The following is an 18,006-nucleotide window of genomic DNA, read 5'->3' on the forward strand; positions in this document are numbered from 1 at the left end:
GTTGTATATTTGGATGACGTTCCTTGCAGTTTTGCAGTGCTCCATTTGGTAATTGCTGGTGTTTACAAGTCTTCCTAAGGCTGTTCCTTTGAATTAGAAATTGGCAACAACTGACCTTCCTATTCTTAGATATGTTGCTCTCAGTCCAATAAGCAAAACAATAGAATGGAATCCAATTGAGTTACAATTGAGTTACATCCAATTGAGTTAAGAGATTGAGTTACATGGAGATAGTGCTGCAGAGGAATTCTTACTCTTACACCACCGTTTTCTTCCTGTCTTAGAATAATACCTGCTGGTGATCAGAGTCTTCAGAGATGCAGGTTTCTGTTCAGGCTGATGTAGAGTGTGCAAAGAATAAGGAAAAGATCAAAATCCTCAACCTATGTTTTAGGACCTGAGAAAGCAAACTTAGTTTTGCATTCCAGATTGTGTATCTAATGGATGTTGCCTAAATAAACTCAGTGAAATCACATTCTGAGGATGTAAACTTGTAATTACAGGTTGTTTTGAAGACATGGATAGTGTAAAGTAGGTAAGATGGGTAACTCATCTATGAAATGCAGATTTCACATATGAGCTGAGATGTAAACTGCCAAACAAATCACAGAAGTTACCCAGCTGTGGTTTAAATCCAGCCAGCAGCTGAGCCCCACAGTGCTCCTCATTCACTCCCTGCTCAGTGGTATGAGGGAGAGAATCAGAAGAGTAAAAGTGAGAAAACTCTCATGGGTTGAGATAAGTATGGTTTAATAAGTAAAGCAAAAGCTGTGTACACAAGCAAAACAAAACAAGGAATTCATTTACCACTTCACATTGTTGGGCAGGTGTTCAGGCATCTTCAGGAAAGCAGAGCTCCATCATGCATAATGGTTACGTGGGAAGAAAAAATGACATAACTCTAAATGTTCCCCTCTTCCTTCTTCCTCTCCCAGCTTTGTATGCTAAAAATGACATTATATGGTGTGGGATATCCCTTTGGCTGGGGTCAGCTGTCGCGGCTGTGTCTCCTTCCAGCTTCTTTTGCACCCCAGCCTGCTTGCTGGTGCAATGGTGTGAGAAGCAGAAAATGTCTCAACTGTCTGTACATGCTGCTGAGCAATAATGAAAACGTCTCTGCTTTATCAACCCAGTTTTCAGCACAAATCCAAAGCATATCCCCCTATTAGCTACTATGAAGAAAATTAACTCTACCCCAGCCAAAGCCAGCACACCAGTGCATCTTCCAGAGTGAGTGCTGAAGAGAACAACCTTTAATGCTGTTGATATTTCTTTCCAAGATGAAATGATATTTTATCAATACCATTACAGATGTTTTCACTTATACAAGCATGTATTAATTATCCGTCTTTTATCACAGATGTCCTGCAGGATGCCAAGTGTGCCAGAATTTAATCAGGTAGGAGTGAATAAACACGTATCTATGATTTTATAATGACCTAAAGTGAGTGATGGGCATTCATAGTCAAGGAAGTAATGACAACAAAAATAAGCTTTCTCTTATATTGTCAGAGCAGGATTTCTGGGGCAGGGAGTGCTGGAGAATGTTTAACATAAGTATGGGTAAAATAAATTGTATGATAACCTTTATTTTTTTTGTAATAGAAAATTTAATCCAAATATTTTGTGTGGATGAATTTGTCTTAATCTTCTACTGAGGAGTGAAAGGCAGAAATGTGCCTTTAAATGGGAGACAATTCCAGCTATATCCTGGGTGATATGAAGGAGAGTGAGATGAAAGCAAGGATAAACAGTAAAAATTATAGAAAGAGGAAGAACAAAATGTAAAGGGAGAAAAAAGAGTGTAGTAGAAATGTCCCTAATGATAGATTATCTAAGATTTTTTCATGTTCTTTGCAGTGGGCATTCTGAGTCTCTGCTTTTGGGAAGGCAAGCAACAAAAGTGGTTTTAACTAATGCGTGGGTTTTTCAGACAGCTAGTATTTTGTGGTTTATATTAATTACTTGTTTTCAATACAGCATTTGCTATTCATCTGGTGTTCACAAACAGGTTTCGATAATGTTTGTGATAATAAGTTATCAGTTGTTGGAACAACATTTTTAACTTCCCTTGACATCTGTTTTTTGTTAAAGGCTTCTGAATGCTCAAATATGAGAAAACAATGACTTTCCAATAGCTAAATGACTGTCCAATAACTGACAGCTAGCAAGCTGGTGCTAACTAGTCCTGTCACCCACATGAGTATGATTATTTGGTTTTTGATTATGATTCATGCTTTATTTTACTTCTAAGATTTATGTGAAACAACAGTCACATTTTCCAGAAAGTAAATAAGTTAGTCATTGAAATCAAATGGGCCAATATACAGAAAGATTTTGGCCTTTTATAAGCCAGACAAATGACTTGTACAGCATCTGTTCAGAAAGGGAGAACTGCCCCTCAGGGTACAGTTAAGAGTTTTTTTTACCTTAGAGCAGAAGAAAGGAGATTGAGAGATTTTTGCAGGTATTCTGGAGATAGAAATGCAGGGAGGATTTTAATGCTTCTTGCTAACCTGCAGCTATCCAGGTGGGTATCTAAATTGAAGTTAACTTGTGCTTCAAAATATGGTGGATTAATCCTGTCTAAATTGAGACTAGAGCGGTTCTGCAGTCCTCCCCTTCTTCCCTGCAGAATTGCTATGTTTTATTTGGTCTGGGAAGATAAATGGTATGAAAATTAACTTGCAGAGGTGGAAAACCAAACCATGATTAGTTTTTCACAAATTCAGCCTCCTAACCAAACACAATGTTGCTGCATGAATGTGAATACTGCTGTGGGAGAGGAAGGAAAAGAAACTACAAATGTGCACCTCACAGGGTGGGTTTGGTTTTTTCATTCATCTTTCTCTGTAAATAGATCATGTACCTTTGTGAATTTTCTATCTTATATTTGTTTCTTTCACTTTTTTTGTTGAGTGTTTTCATGCTGTTTGAATTCATGTGAATCCTATTTGTTAGTCTATCTATGCAGATGTTTGTGAGTGTCTGATGTTTGTTTTTGTCACCTGTTGTCTTGCAAGTACATCTTCCCAAATGTTATCTGTTCTTATCTTCTTGTGTATCTTTGGGTGTACGCAGAGGTTTGTTCTAGGAGAATTTTTCTGTTCCTAACAAGGGGAAATAATTTTCATATGGGTGCTACAATTGGTTGTATATTGTACTTACTAGATCAGCAACGAAACAGATTTTGGGGCTTCTGAGATTGGTAATTTTCGACAACATTACTAAAGTGACATGCATGTACTTGATATCTACAATAATTTGGCCTCATATTGTAGGCAAATTAAACCTGTTAATGATTTCTTACTTGCAGAGAACTTTCAAGGTTTGCAAACAGCTTATAAGTGGGTTATGCAACTATTTGCTAATACTAAGTAGAATAACTCCATTTAGAAGTTATTAATCAAATTTGAGTAACTTACTGGCACCTTTGTCCATACTTTCCTGATGTGTTAAAATGGCCTCTGTCTACTTTTCAGTGCAGTGCTCACAAACACATCCCAGGCAGCACCTAGACTGATCTCACTGCATGAATATTCAGGGATGTGGTGCTGAACTTCTGCATCCATACATATCTGAGGTGTTCTAACAAATTGTATTTGACCTTTTAGGCATTTTTTTTTGGACACAGTCTCTAAAGTGCTACCTGCTAGAGCACCAGATTTTGTAATCTGGCTACTGCAGGTACTTTTACCTCAGTGTACGTGCTCCAGGTTTCTCCTTTTTGCTTGAGGCGTGACTTTTCCAGGAGTCTGCCTTTATGTTACTGACATTGCTCCCTACTTTGCTAGTAGCTTAGTTAGCCTTTGAGACAAAGAAGGCAAAGTCATTGCATAAATGTTCTGAATCAGTACACATTCAAGGCTGAGGAAGATGGGCTTGTTTAGCCTGGAAAAGAGAAGGCTCAGGACAGACCTCAGAGCAGCCTCCCAGTACTTAAAGGGGGGCTGTGGAAGAGATGGGGAGGGGCTCTTTGTGTGGATGTGCAGGGACAGGATGAGAGGTAATAGTTTTAAACTGAAAGAGGGGAGATTAAGATTAGATATTATGAAGAAATTTTTTATAGATGCGAGGGTCATGAAGCAGTGGCACAGGTTGCCTGGAGAAGCCATGGATGACCCATTGCTGGAGATGTTCAAGGCCAGGTTGGATGAGACTTTGAGCAGTCTGATCTAGTGGAAGGTGTCTGTTCCCAAGGCAGGGAGGTGGAACCAGATGATCCTTAGGGTCACTTCCAACTCAAACCATTCTGCGATTCTCTCTAGGGAGAGTCCCTGCTCTCCACCGGTTCTTAGGTAGTGTCCTGCTCACATCACCACGGTCACTGCTGTAACATTCTGCTTTGGTTTTCTCAACCTTTATGACACTCCCTTAGTCTTGACTTTTGGCTTCCCCGGTAGCTCAGGAGTGCTTAGCACTTTGTTCTTTCCTGCTAGATAATTGAAGAGAATGAGTGTGCCTGGCTTGGAGCAGAGCATGAGTACTTTGGGAAATACCAGACCTTTTGAATTCATACCTCTTGCTATAGTTACCTCTGAGGTAAAAGCAGGCCTGTACCCTGCACACCTGTGTGTTAGAGCTATGTACCATTCTTCCACTGCTGGCTCAGCATAGCTGAGCTGTTCTGAGTGCATTTCACCTCTGGGTGGATTTATGTGTAGACATTAAGTATGTAGTACAAATGGTGTTACTTTCTAAAATAGTTCAGTGTTCATTGGTCCTCTCAGTTTTGAGGTTACTGCATTGATTTGTCTTGTCAGGTGGTTAGTTCCTTTTTATAGGATCTCAGCTTTGAAAAAGCAGGTTGCTGTGGCTCTTGCTGCTCTGGGAGGGGCTGCTGATGTGAGCCTGTACAGAGCAATAACATATGAGATTGATAGCCATTCTATGTTCGTATTTGGATGATGGACTGAAAATAATTCAGATTTTAGAAATCGTAGTCTATTGATGATGAGACCGATTATTTTTCAGTGCTGTCCTTGCAAATACTGGTATTTGCTGAGTCATACGGTATAATATCTAAGTGAATAATGTAAAGTAATGTAGTATTTAGTTGGGATTGCTATTGGTTTTCTGTCTTTCAGAATGACTCCCGAATGAAAGGTCTTATTATTGAGAGACCTTTCTAGGACCAGTACCTTGGCCACAAGGTATTTTCAGGATGAAAGAATGATAGTGTATCTATGTTTTTTCTCATCTTTCATCTAAAGATACTATTTTCATGACATTTACTGTATCTTACCCTGGAGTCCTCCCAAAAAGCAAGCAGAAAAAAAATGAAGTAAGGAGGCTAATAGCTCAGCAGTAGACAAATTTGCCCTCTGAAGGCCAATAATAAAATTAAAACTGTCTTGTTCTTCTCATCCTTCCTTTGAGGTACGCAGGAAGACTTAAACAAGTATAGTCATTGGCCTCCTGCTCTTTGTGGGTAAATTTTATCCAAATCTGCCTCTCTTGTGCTATCTGCTTTGCAGCTACACATTGCTCTGAAACACTTTTAGTTTAGATATGTCTCTATAGTGACTCTGAGTGTGGATTCTGAGTCCATATGGCTTTTGACAACAAGTCAGCAATGATCTTCCATCTGTGTTCATCCCTCATTATATTCTGAAACAGTAATTAAATCGTCATAGAATCAAAGGTTGATTTGGATTGGATGAGACCTTAAAGATCATCCGGTTCCAATCCCCTGCCATCAGATACCTTCTACTGGACCAGGCTGCTCAAGGCCCCATCCAACCTGGCCTTGAAGACTTCCAGGGATGGGGCAGACACGACTTCCCCGGGCAACTTCTTCCTGTGTCTCACCACCCTAGTCATGAAGAATTTCTTCCTAATGTATAATCTAAATCTTCCCCTTTCCAATTAAAAGCCATTTCCCCTTGTCCTGTCTCTATGTGCCCTTGTAAAAGTCCTTCCCCAGGTTTCTTGTATGACCTCTTCAGGTACTGGAAGCCTGCTATAAGGTCTCCCAGAGCCTTCTCTTCTCCGGGCTGAACAACCCCAACTCTTTCAGCCTGTCCTCATAGCAGAGGTACTTCAATCCTCTGATCATCTTTGTGGCCTTCCTTTGGACCCATTCCAATCGTTCTGTATCCTTTTTGTGTTGAAGATTCCAAAACTGGACACAACACTCAGGTGGAAGTCTCATGAGAGCAGAGTAGAGGGGCAGAATCACCTTTCTCGACTTGTTGACCACGCTTCTTTTGATGCGTACCAGGATATGGTTGGCCTTCTGGGCTGCAAGCGTGCATTGTCAGTTCGTGTCAAGCTTCTTATCAATAAACACCCTCAAGTCCTTCTCCACAGGGCTCCTCTCAATTCACTTATCAACCACCCTGTATTCCTGCTTGGGACTGCCCTGATCCAGGTGCAGTACCTTGCACTTGACCTTGTTGAACGACATGAGGTTCACACAGACTCACTTCTCCAGCTTGTCCAGGTCCCTCTGGATGACGTCTCATCCTTCTGGTGTGACAACTGCATTGCTCAGCTGTGTGTCATCTGCAAGCTTGCTGAGAGTACACTTGATCTCGCCATCTATCTCATCAATGGAAATATTAAACAGCACTGGTCCTAGTATGGACTGCTTGTCACGGATCTTCATCTGGACATTGAGCTGTTGACCACTACTCTCTGCATGTGACCATCACACTGTCAAACAGTCCACTCATCGAACCCATATCTCTCCAATTTAGAGAGAAGGGTGATGTGTGGACCATGTCAAAGGCTTTACAGAAATCCAAATAGATTGCATCCATTTCTTTTCCCATGTCCACTGATGTGGTCACCCCATCACAGAAAGCCACTAGGTTGGTTAGGCAGGACTTGCCCTTGGTGAAACTATGCTGGTGGTCTGAAATCCCCTGCCTGTCTTCCATGTGCTTTAGCATAGCTCTAGGAAGATGTGTTCCAGCATCTTCTCAGGCACAGAGGTGATGCTGACTGGTTGGTAGTTCCTAGGGTAATCTTTTCTACCCTTTTTAAAAATGGGCACAATGTTGCCCTTCTTCCAGTCACAGATATAATTGTCTATCTGTAAGTGACTTAATCTGACTGGCTTATTTCCCAAGTTCTGGCTTAGATTCTTTTTGTTTATTTCTTAAGCCTTGACTTGCATTTACCTATAAGAAAGCAAAATAGTTAGGTTGATGCAGAAATAATTGTAATTTTAAACAATCAAGCTTAAACCATATATCACAGTTCATAGTAAAATTTACTAATCAAAATAAAAACCATTAGAATCTGTGCATTTTTACCAACAAGAAACAAGTCTATTTGTTCCAGTAGCATAGAATACTGGAGTCCTGGAACTCATGAGTTCTTCAAAGTCATTTTAAGCCGCTGCTTGGTTGTGGAAAACCTTGTCTTGCAGGAACTTGTTGAGATGTACGAAAACATGGTAACTGGTGGGAGAGAAATCTGCTGAGTAAGCTGGGTGTGGTACAATTTGATAACCCAGCTTGTGCACCTTCTGCAGAGTAATTTGCAAGACATGCAGTTGCACATTGTCATGGAGAAGAATTTGGCTTTTACAATTGACAAATGTTGGGCATCTGTGGAGCTTTTCCTTATCCTAGCTACAGAATTTTCTTTTCATTTTTTTCAGGATTCAGTTGTGAGCACATGCCTGACTTCTTTTTGGCAAGTCCCTGGATTTTTACGATATCCTAGTATTTATGCTCGATGGCCTAGGTTAGCTAATCAACATTGAATTAACTTGACAAAAATTTGAGCATTTTTGGTAGCCACTATTGCCTTTGACTTCTACCTAACTGTAATCGTACATGTGAGAACAGAGTTCAAGTCTTTTCTGCAGTGCTAGTCTTCTGCAATTCTTTACTTAACTATATAATGTTTCTTTAATTGAGTTATTAATTCCCTGGGAGTTTTGGAGGCCTTCTTCTCCACTCTGCTTTTGCAGAGCATTGAGTCAATTGAATGTAATTTGTCTGTGTTAAAAAACTGGAGTTCAAATGTAGTTTCATGGTCTCTGATATCAAAAAGTGCCTTTTTAAAGCAGTTAACTTCTATAATTTTCTTGAGTTTGTTTTGGGGATTATTTTTGTTTGTTTGTGGTTTATTTTTAAGCTCTTTATGTTTCACCAATTAATTCTCACTCACATCCACAGAAAACTCTTTCTGAATGCAAGTCTTCAGGGTTTTGAAATGCTTTTTACATGCAACCTGTCCCTAGGTCCAAAAGTAATACATCTAAGTCCCAAGGCAGTCACTGAGTTTGGATTGTTGGAGGTTGTTTGGTATCCTAAAAGACTTAAAAGGGAAGAGTTTATCCCCTTTTCCCATGGTATATTAACTTCTGAAATGTCTAGAGGAAAACCAGACTGTCATATGTCACTATAAATTACATTTAAGTTAATCCTGTAGAAGAGGCTGGAGCCTGTCAAAGCCTGTATGACAGTAATACTGATTGAATTTGCAATCTGGCTTATTCATCCAGTTACAAGTCTTTAATGCTAACTGAGTTTCTCCTGAATTTCCCTTAATATTGGATCTCAGTATGTTTATTTTATGTAGTCACTTTGCTTACATTCAAATGTTAGTATAATGGTCACCCTGAAGTTCTCTCCTCCTGATTAGTGATAATAACTACTAAATCTTTCTGTGGTATTAAGCACAACAAACCTTGGTGTCCTATGATACTCCGCTGACATCTCATACATGAGATCAGTAAATCTGAGCTGCATTACTGGAGTCAGAGTTGCTGTATGAGACTATCAGAGTCATGCAGAATCACAGTGCGGTTTGGGTCAGAAGGGACCTTTGAAGATCATCTAGTCCAGCCCCCCAGCAGTTATTAGTGTTCCTTGGCTAGAGAACAAGTTCTATGTCCAACAAAACACATCTATGATTTAATTCAATGTCATTTTGCCCTTTTCGAGATTGGTTTTATTTTTTTTCAGCTGAGTTAACTTCTACTGTATTTCCAGTCAGCAAACTAAAATGTCCTTCCTTGTAGAGAGACTATTTGGGCTGTTTTGACAATGATTATAGAGTTGCATCCAAGTGTGTTTGGTATAAAATAATTTATTTATTTGTTTTATGTGAGATGTTGCTGTGGACGGCTCATTGGAGATCATCCAGGAGTAGACTGTAGCTGGCCTGTTTATCAGGCTGCCCCACAGAGAGATGATGGAAAGTGGTCTGTGCAAAAACACACAAAGACGAGTCCAACGGATGCATTTGGTACAATCAATTTTCAAGATGGAGATCACACTTACCATGCCAAGGTAATAGATGCTGGATTTATATGTCCAACTTCATTTTATGATTTCAGCAAAAGAAAGACTAAAAGTGGTTTTGGATGAATATCAGATTGTTTGTCTTAAGAGAGTAGGGGAATCTAAGTCAGGTTAGAACATGTGTATGATATTTTTATGTTGAACTTCATTGCAATTAAGCATGATCTCTATGGTGCATTCTGCTGTTGTATTTTTGTGCAATATTGTGAAAGTTCTAATACTGCACAAAATCTTTAAGAAATCAATGCTGAGAACTTTGTAAGATTTAACAGTTTCTTGACTTGGAATACATAAAGGATGTTTATTTTACTCGTTACTATTTCTTCCAGTATATTAGACTCTCTTATGATAGTAGTTTGGATCAGTTGTTGCACCTGATGGTTAAAGAATGGCAGATGGAGTTGCCAAAACTGGTGATCTCTGTTCATGGAGGCATTCAAAACTTCAAGCTTCCCTCAAAGGTCAAGCAGATTTTCAGCAAAGGATTGGTGAAAGCTGCTGAGACTACAGGAGCATGGATAATTACAGAAGGCATCAACAGCGGTAGTGTTATTATTTTTCTTTGTTTCAGTCCATCTCTGGTGTTCTTTCTCTGTATAAAAGCATATACATTTAGAGTGAATATAATGAAACCATTAGATAATTTGTGATATTTTAGCACAAAATAAAACTTATTAAAGGAACAATGCATAATTCAAAGAGTGATACCTTGTTCTTCTGCTGCTGACAGGTATTCTGAATACTTCTAATAATTTATTTTTTCTTAAAGAGCAGAGTATTCTACACTTAATAAGACACACTGATAGTAGATAATCAGAACTTATTTGCAGTCAATTTTGTCTGCTTCATTAAGATTTTCGGGGTTCTGAGGACTGTGTCTGGTATTTTTGAAACAGTTTTGAAATCTAAATTTAACTTGTGTTTTATAATTAAAATAGTTTTGAATTATGACAATCCATTAATTAGTCTATTAGTAGCTGAAACTCCCTGTAGACAACTCTCAAAACCACAGACCTTAACTTTTATTCAATCCAGTGACCTTACAGGAGAACTGGTCTGTATGCTGTGTAAATAATAAAGCTTTTATGGAGGTAGTAAACACCATTAACAACATATATGAGTATTGTTAGTTACAAATATGTGTTGAATTTGAAGCATTGGTGCACTATGACTGAGCTTTACAATTACTGTAGTACATGTCAAATGTAGGGTGGGATAATTTGTTTCTGGTTAAAACATAACCGCAGAACAAATTCAGCGATGGGAAACCCTTTCATTCATGTCCTGTAGCAGGTCTCCAAGTGCAGAAGAAAATTGTTGGTTTAATTATCTGTTTAGGAGTGTCCAGACATGTGGGGGATGCGCTGAAAGGCCGTGCCTCACCACACCTCAGAAAGATCTGTGCTGTTGGGATTCCTCCATGGGGTATCATTGAGAACCAGAGGGATCTAATTGGAAAAGATGTGAGTTGGACACATTTTAATGATAAAACCCTCCATGTTCAAGGGATATTATAGCTTTTTTTGCATACTATATTTTCTGCTTGCTTCATTTCACTGCTTTGATACTTTTTTGTCAGTAATAGAGCTTCAGATTTGCTTAGCAGTAGAATTTTGTGATGTGCTGAGGCATAGTATTTTGCTTTTTGTATGTTAATGAACAGTTTTAGAATGCTTATTTTCTTACAGGAAATTGCCATTCCCTTTTGAAATTTTGAAATTAATTGGGCAATTCTCTTGTGGTTGCACATCATATATTTCTATATTCATGTGATTCAGGATAAGCAATGAAGTTAGTGGTATAAGTAAATAGGCTATTAATATGCATTATTTTAATTAATAAACTAGAACTTCATGTGAGTGGCAGTGTGAGGGTGCAATCAACATAAACTGTCTAAAACTACTCGACAGAAAAAAAAAGTGAAGTCATTCCTAATAAATGATAGCTCACAAATTTTTCATGGGAGTACACCCAGGAAAAACATACTATCCTATTTCAACTGCTGCAAAGAAAGGTGGGCAGTGACTCTGACTAAGGACTGCAAGCCTAATCAGATATGCTTTCTGTGGTATTAATTGTGGTTGTCTTGTGGTTAAGAATCAAATGAAACCCTGTGTTTGAATAGAGCAGCAAAATTGTGACGGAGGCTTTCAGATCACAGTTTGGTGAAGAAAGACTGTTGTCTGGTGGTATCTTACTGGTTTCTTTGAACATCTTTTTTGTTTTGGTTTTCTTAGGTAGTTTGCCTGTACCAGACTCTGGGTAATCCACTCAGCAAGCTAAGTACCCTCAACAGCATGCATTCTCATTTCCTAATGGCAGATGATGGAACTGTTGGCAAGTACGGGAATGAAATGATGCTTAGGAGGAATTTGGAGAAGTACATATCACTTCAAAAGATACATACAAGTGAGTACTGCTCTGGTCAACTTTATGACAGAAAACCCTGTCCTTAAAGTTGTGGAGGTACTTGACATTTCCTGTTACATGTTATACATCTTCATTTGCCATAGATTTCACTGAGGCTTAAGTTGTTGGTTGCTCATGTCTTAAATTCTGAGTATCAGGAAAATGGAAAGGAGGGGTTTTCTATAAAGCATTGTACATTTGGACTAACTTGCTTTTTGGTTTCTCAGTTGTAGAGACATCTAAATACTCAGAGTATTTAGTAAGTATTGAGAATTTCCTCACTTTGCAGTTTTGCGTGGTCTCCGTATTAGCACTAGATGGTGTACTAGCATTTTACTAGATGAAAAAACTGTCACATTCAATGGCGTTTGAATCCTTCTTCTCCAGTTCATTACTTCTGTCTTCAGTACTCCTCTATATTGCAAGCCTGCGACCTCCTCATGAAGACTGAAAGGAGAAAAAAGAAATGAAGACTTGTTGTGAAAGGAATACTTTCAGCCAATGTTTTTTTGGCAGATTGTGTAACTTCCGTTGTTCGCCTATACAGTAACTGATTTGTGTATAACGTATGACTTATTTATTAGACAAGTTTATTAGACAAGTATTTATTTTTATGCACTAGATGGTATAAATAATTTGTGGAAGTTCCTTCTTATTTAGTGATTTAAGTCTTGAGGTATGTTAAAAAGACATTAGCAGAGTTATGATGTTGACTTTGCATTTCTTTTATATGCTCACATTATAGTATTTACAAATTGAGAAACTTACCCAATTTTTAATGTGTTCATAATTAGAGCTTCTTACTCAGCTTCATATCTTCTCTTACTATGAGTTCTTGCAAGTCAGACATTCTGTTATTTTTCCATTTCTATTGAATCTCATTTGGAATTTACTTCAGATTGTTAAAAAAAACACCTTGTTGCTGTAAAACTTGAGAAAATGTGTGAAATGCCTGTTTGCTTTTCTGTGTGTGTAGGTAAGTCGATATTGATGAAATTTAAAATGTCATCAACACCTTTGTGTATGAGAGCTATCATAAAGGGCAGAAGGATATTCTGAAGGATGTTTCTTCTTTCCAATGCTAGGGCCACTTATTTTATCAGAAAGTTTTCATGGTCTTTTTGATATGGTTGCAAAACTTCTGTGAAAGTCTTAAAAAGTCTAAGTCAAATTATAAATGGTGAAGACATGACTTCCTCTCCTTTGAACCATGCATGATACTTCTTCATGAGTATTTATTTACTAGACGTTCTGATTTTTTTATGTGACTGAAACCTGTTTGTAACTGGTTAGGTGTGTTTTGAAACAGGAATGGGCCAAGGTGTACCTGTAGTTGGGTTGGTGGTGGAAGGAGGCCCCAATGTGATCCTAATGGTGTGGGAGTACGTGAGGGCCAGCCCAGCTATTCCTGTGGTGGTCTATGAGGGCACTGGCAGAGCTGCAGATATCCTGGCGTTTACCCACAAACACATGGGTGATACAGGGTGAGTAGTGGCATAACGCTTCTCCTGTTTGATCTGTCTTATAAGGAGGGACCTGAAAACACCTCAAAACCACTGAAAGAATTTCTAATGCTCCTAGTAATGAACACACTATGGTCTTTTGCTGGCTTTTATTTCTGTTAAGCGAGAGCACAGTTTCTTCCTTCTATGTCTCAAACTAGTGCTGACAGAATTATTCTTCCAAGTTTATTAATATTTTTTTGAAGAGGAAAAAGAAATTTCATCTAGCTAGTTCGAGTTATTATGATGTTTCTCACCTTTGGCAAGGGACAGTGCTGGGTGATCTCAGAGTGCCTGTTTGGCTTTTGACTGAATCCTTTCTCCTGCCATCAGTATTCTGTAAGTAGGCTTGGATTTGGGTTGCACAAAGCTTTTGAGACTAGGGCTGGGGTTAGTTGCTCTAGGAGTCTTAGGTGGGGGTAGGAGGAGAACTAAAGTACCATCGCTTTGGCTTTGGTTTACCCAGTAGTAACCCAGATTTGTTATCCTTGTCTGGCTGTTACTCTTATGTCACCTGCAGTTTAGCTGCAGCTTCAAATGCTATTAAAGGTACCTTGATGAAAATTTTATGTCCATGATGGAAATATATATATATATATATATATATATTTGTGTAGCAAATTAATCTTTTTGTGAAAGTCAGAAGGGCTTTCAAAATCAAATATCAAATTTTAAAAAGGTGGCTTGGCTGAAATGAATAATTTAATAAACTTTATACCCTAATTCCTTATTTATTATATTTTTTAAATATTGTTTTGGGGGCATACTATGTTGTATTGAGAACTTGTTTTCTTTTCTATGGTTGCTTTTTCTTCCATATCCATGATCTTAAAAAAACCCTAAAACAACTGCCATTTCAAAAGAAAAGGAAAATATGGATGGAGATAGATAGAAAGATAACTGAGGGGGAAAAGGTGGGAGAGGTATGAAGCCTACTGAACAAATAATGAGTGATTTAATTTTATCCCTATAAGATTATTGTAAGAAAGAAAAAGTTTTCTGAACTCTTAGTGATTTTTAGCTCTGTGTTCACAGATAATCCCTTGAGAACTGTCAGCTTTTTCATTTGTCCTGTTTCCAGTAGTATATATGTATGGTCAAAATTGATGCCTGTGTGAATAATAATTTATGTTATGGAATGCCTTTGATTTGTTTTGTTAAAAGAATACAGGAATAAGTCAACAGAGAAATAGAAATAAAAGAGATTTCTCATATGTCTCTGCTTAGTACAAGTTATGTCTTTTGCTGAAGTGTCATTTGGGCTAGTAAGAAGTAGCTAAAATGTACTCATTATTGTTTTCATATCTGTTTTTCAGGGAGCTGCGCCCTCATTATTGTTTGCATATCTGTTTTTCAGGGAGCTGCGCCCTCAAGTGAAGGAGGAGGTCTTACTGATGATTCAAAATACATTTAGCTTGGGACAGAAACAATCCAGTCACCTATTTCACATTTTAATGGAATGCATGGAGCATAGAGAGTCTGTGAGTGGGATTCGCACTCTGACATTAAGTTGTCTTCCTTTGCTGTTATCTCTTTTGTTTTTTTCTGTTGTAGGTTAATGTGAGCACAGCAGTTGCATAACGAATGGTGTTATCTCCTAATATAAGGATAAGACAAAGATATCTGTGCTAGTTCATCCACAGAACGTGTTTAGTTAACTTCTCAGGTCTCGGTGGTTGCTTATGAAATGAGTGCCTTTCTGATTTTAGTAAAAGGCCAGACATCTTTGTTTTCACAGGAAAGATCAAGTAATTAATACTTTTTTCTTCTGTAGTGGTGTAATTTAGAAATGTTTGCACCTGTTCTTCTACTACTAACAGAATTATGCTAGAACTAGTTTGTGAGAGCTCATTTGTGAGTAGGATCATAAAATCATAGAACTGTCTGGATTGGAAGGGACCTTAAAGATCATTTGGTTTCAATGAACCCCTATGCCATGGATTGGGACACTTACCATTAGATCAGACTCTCAAAGCCCTGAACAGTTCCAATAATGGGGAACCTGCAACTTCTCTGCCAAACCTGTTCCAGCACCTCAGCACCCTCACAGTAAAAAATATATTCCTAGTATCTAATCTAAACCTACCCTCTTCCAGTTTAAAGCTGTTACCCCGCACCCTATCAATACACTCCTAGATATAGTCCCTCTCCAGCTTTCCTGTTGGATCCTTTTACTATTTTTCGTTTTACTTACTTGGAGTATCTATTTTCTAATTGAAAACTGAGTAGATATCAACCACATTGCATTTTCACATTTCTCAGATTTAAAGGTTAACCAAAAGGAAGTAGACTGATGTAATTATGCAGTAGGTTGATGCCAGTTTGCCTGTGATGCCACTGCATTAAAAAGTAACGTGATACATTTCCTCTCTGAAACAAGGAAGATCATGGCTGGGTCTTTGCCTTTGTGCATGTTGAAATGTGTATGATTTAATCTACCACAGCCCTTACCAAGAAGAAATAACTACAGACTTCTCTGCTTCACCTCAAATAGTATGCTTCTGCAATTCTAACAGATAACCATATTTGATGTGGAGTCAGAAGATCAGCAAGACATTGATTTGGCAATTCTGACTGCACTGTTGAAAGGTACCTTTCTAAAAGTATGACCTGTTTTCATGTGAACATATGGTCCAATTGGCTTACCTTTTTAAAAAAAGAGGAGTAAAATCAGTGTGTGAGAATTTCTAAGTCCTTTGCTTGTTTCCAAGGTACAAAAATGTCTGCTTCAGATCAGCTAGATTTGGCATTGGCCTGGAATCGGCTTGATATTGCCAAGAAACACATATTGGCTTATGGACAACACTGGAAGGTATTATTATCTTTTAATTTTCACAGTGGCTTTACACTTTACTATGATGACTGATTTTCCATTAATGTGTTGGTCAGGCTTTGAATCAGGAACAGTTTGATGCTTGGAGTCAGTCTTCTGGAGTTGTTATCTTTGATTGTGGAAAGTCATTATTCTTAAAATTGTGAACTATTCGATGGCAGAGTGCATCAAATAAAAAAGCAAACGCATTTATTTCCCTGGAGAAAAGGTGATATTTGAAATTCCTGTAGTTTTCGCTGCTAGCTTTTCAAAATCGTTTCGGTGGTCATTCTGAATATGTATTCCTCAAACCTGTGTTGGCAATCATTGGTAGTGAAGCATATTTTGTTGTACCCTAACATACTCTTTTCTCCAAAGAAGTAAACTCCAAAGGAGTGTTGCCTCTTTTTTCTTGGGTTTAGACAAAAATGCAGAAATCATGGTCTGTTAGGGTATTACCAGGTAAAAAAATGGTAGAATTTATTATGGTAACATGGCATTGTGGCATTATTTGAGATATTGTTTCTTAGGAATACCTGTAATCAAGGCATGTCATGATTGAAAGAGCATATGATGGAAATTGACTCAGTCCTATTAATTACATTTTTCAAGTTTTCTGATGTAATACGGTATTTAAGTATAACCCTCCCTAAGTGAGTTTCAATGTAAATAATACGATTTTTATAGTTGATAAATATAAAACCGTAAGTGCCTCAATGCATGCTATTCCCATGTGCTATGAAAGTAAATTTTTTCTTAAATTACATCTGATGCTCTAAGTGTATACTTTTAAGTACATTTAAAGTTTTCCCTTCTAAGTATTACAAGATTGATTTTTCCACTCCCAAGTGCCTTTTCTTCTTTACGACGTATATTTTGGAAAATCAGCAATAGGTATATATATATTTTTTTTTTGTTAGTGACTGTAGTGCTTTTTTAACAGAAGAGACCTGAATTTATTGACTATCAGTGTGTGTGTTTTCCTGTGCATATAAGGCTGAATGTATGTAGGGCTATGCCTGAGATTTCTACAATTGGGCGTCTAGAAATGAAAGGACTTGTTGCTGCTGTTATTTCTTTGGGCTCAGTTCACTGTCTTTGAGGTGGAGATGGTCACATCATGTTCTTGCACAAAATGTGATAAAAATAAATGGTATTGAGCGCCCACTGAAAGACAAAGAAGGAAATTGCGAGTTTCATTTTCAAGATTTGAATTGTGTGTGAATAATAAGGGATGTGCCAAGCCTGGAACAATAAAGTTAGAACAAAATGTGCAATAGCTCCCTGCTAAGGGATCATCATTCACTCTGAACTGAGTAAGACTAAGCCCTCTGGGGAAACACAGTGTATGACTGAACAATGAATAATTGTAGCATTATTCATTGAGGTGAATTGTCTGATAACTTTTGAGTGTTTGTATAATGTTAGAAGTGTTTTTGTCCAATAGATTTTTATGGAATATGGAAAAGGTGTGTTTGTACACAGCATTTGTATATTTTTGCCTTTATGATTTTTTTCAATATCCCATTGTGTTTTGACTCTGTGAAGAAAATGCATTTTTTCCCAATGCTATCCTTCATTTTTTATAGCGTGTTAATTTTTATATTTGTGAACTGTTGATAACTTTTATTGAAGCACATCTTTGTAAGTCATTAAAGAAAGGGGAACACCATTTCTCTTACTGCTTGAAATTCTATATTGCTGAAGTAAAAGAAAAGCGTTATACTTTTGCCATTTTTATCACTGAAGATACATGTTGCCAAGCTCTGTGAGTCTGCATTACTCTTTTGCATTTAAATGTGAAGTGTGGCAGTTGAAAGTTGCTTTAACTACTGAATTAGTATAAATAATATAACAATAAGATTATACAGCCATAGGATAGATTCATAGAAACGTTTAGGTTGGCAAAGATCTTTAAGATCGAGTCCAGTTGTAAACCTAACAATACCAAGTCCATTACTATACCACGTCCCTAAGCACCACATCTACATTTCTTTTACATACCTCCAGGGATGGC

General features: G+C 37.8%; 1 protein-coding gene across 4 annotated transcripts in view; it reads left to right on the forward strand.

The window, feature by feature from the left end:
- Positions 1–18,006, forward strand: part of TRPM6 (transient receptor potential cation channel subfamily M member 6) — a 97,580-nt gene that overhangs the window by 24,523 nt on the left and 55,051 nt on the right. For 3 of the 4 annotated variants that reach the window (XM_054054061.1, XM_054054062.1, XM_054054060.1), the window contains 9 exons: positions 1,361–1,399; positions 9,074–9,254; positions 9,596–9,809; positions 10,605–10,729; positions 11,504–11,675; positions 12,985–13,159; positions 14,535–14,658; positions 15,694–15,766; positions 15,889–15,989. In XM_054054061.1, the coding sequence (XP_053910036.1) occupies positions 1,361–1,399; positions 9,074–9,254; positions 9,596–9,809; positions 10,605–10,729; positions 11,504–11,675; positions 12,985–13,159; positions 14,535–14,658; positions 15,694–15,766; positions 15,889–15,989 (1,204 nt within the window). Of the gene's footprint in view, positions 1–1,360; positions 1,400–9,073; positions 9,255–9,595; positions 9,810–10,604; positions 10,730–11,503; positions 11,676–12,968; positions 13,160–14,534; positions 14,659–15,693; positions 15,767–15,888; positions 15,990–18,006 lie in introns of those variants that run through there. The other variant, XM_054054063.1, reaches the window with a different exon arrangement.

The sequence above is a fragment of the Cuculus canorus genome, chromosome Z, assembly GCF_017976375.1.
Source record: "Cuculus canorus isolate bCucCan1 chromosome Z, bCucCan1.pri, whole genome shotgun sequence".
Classification (NCBI taxonomy): domain Eukaryota; kingdom Metazoa; phylum Chordata; class Aves; order Cuculiformes; family Cuculidae; genus Cuculus; species Cuculus canorus.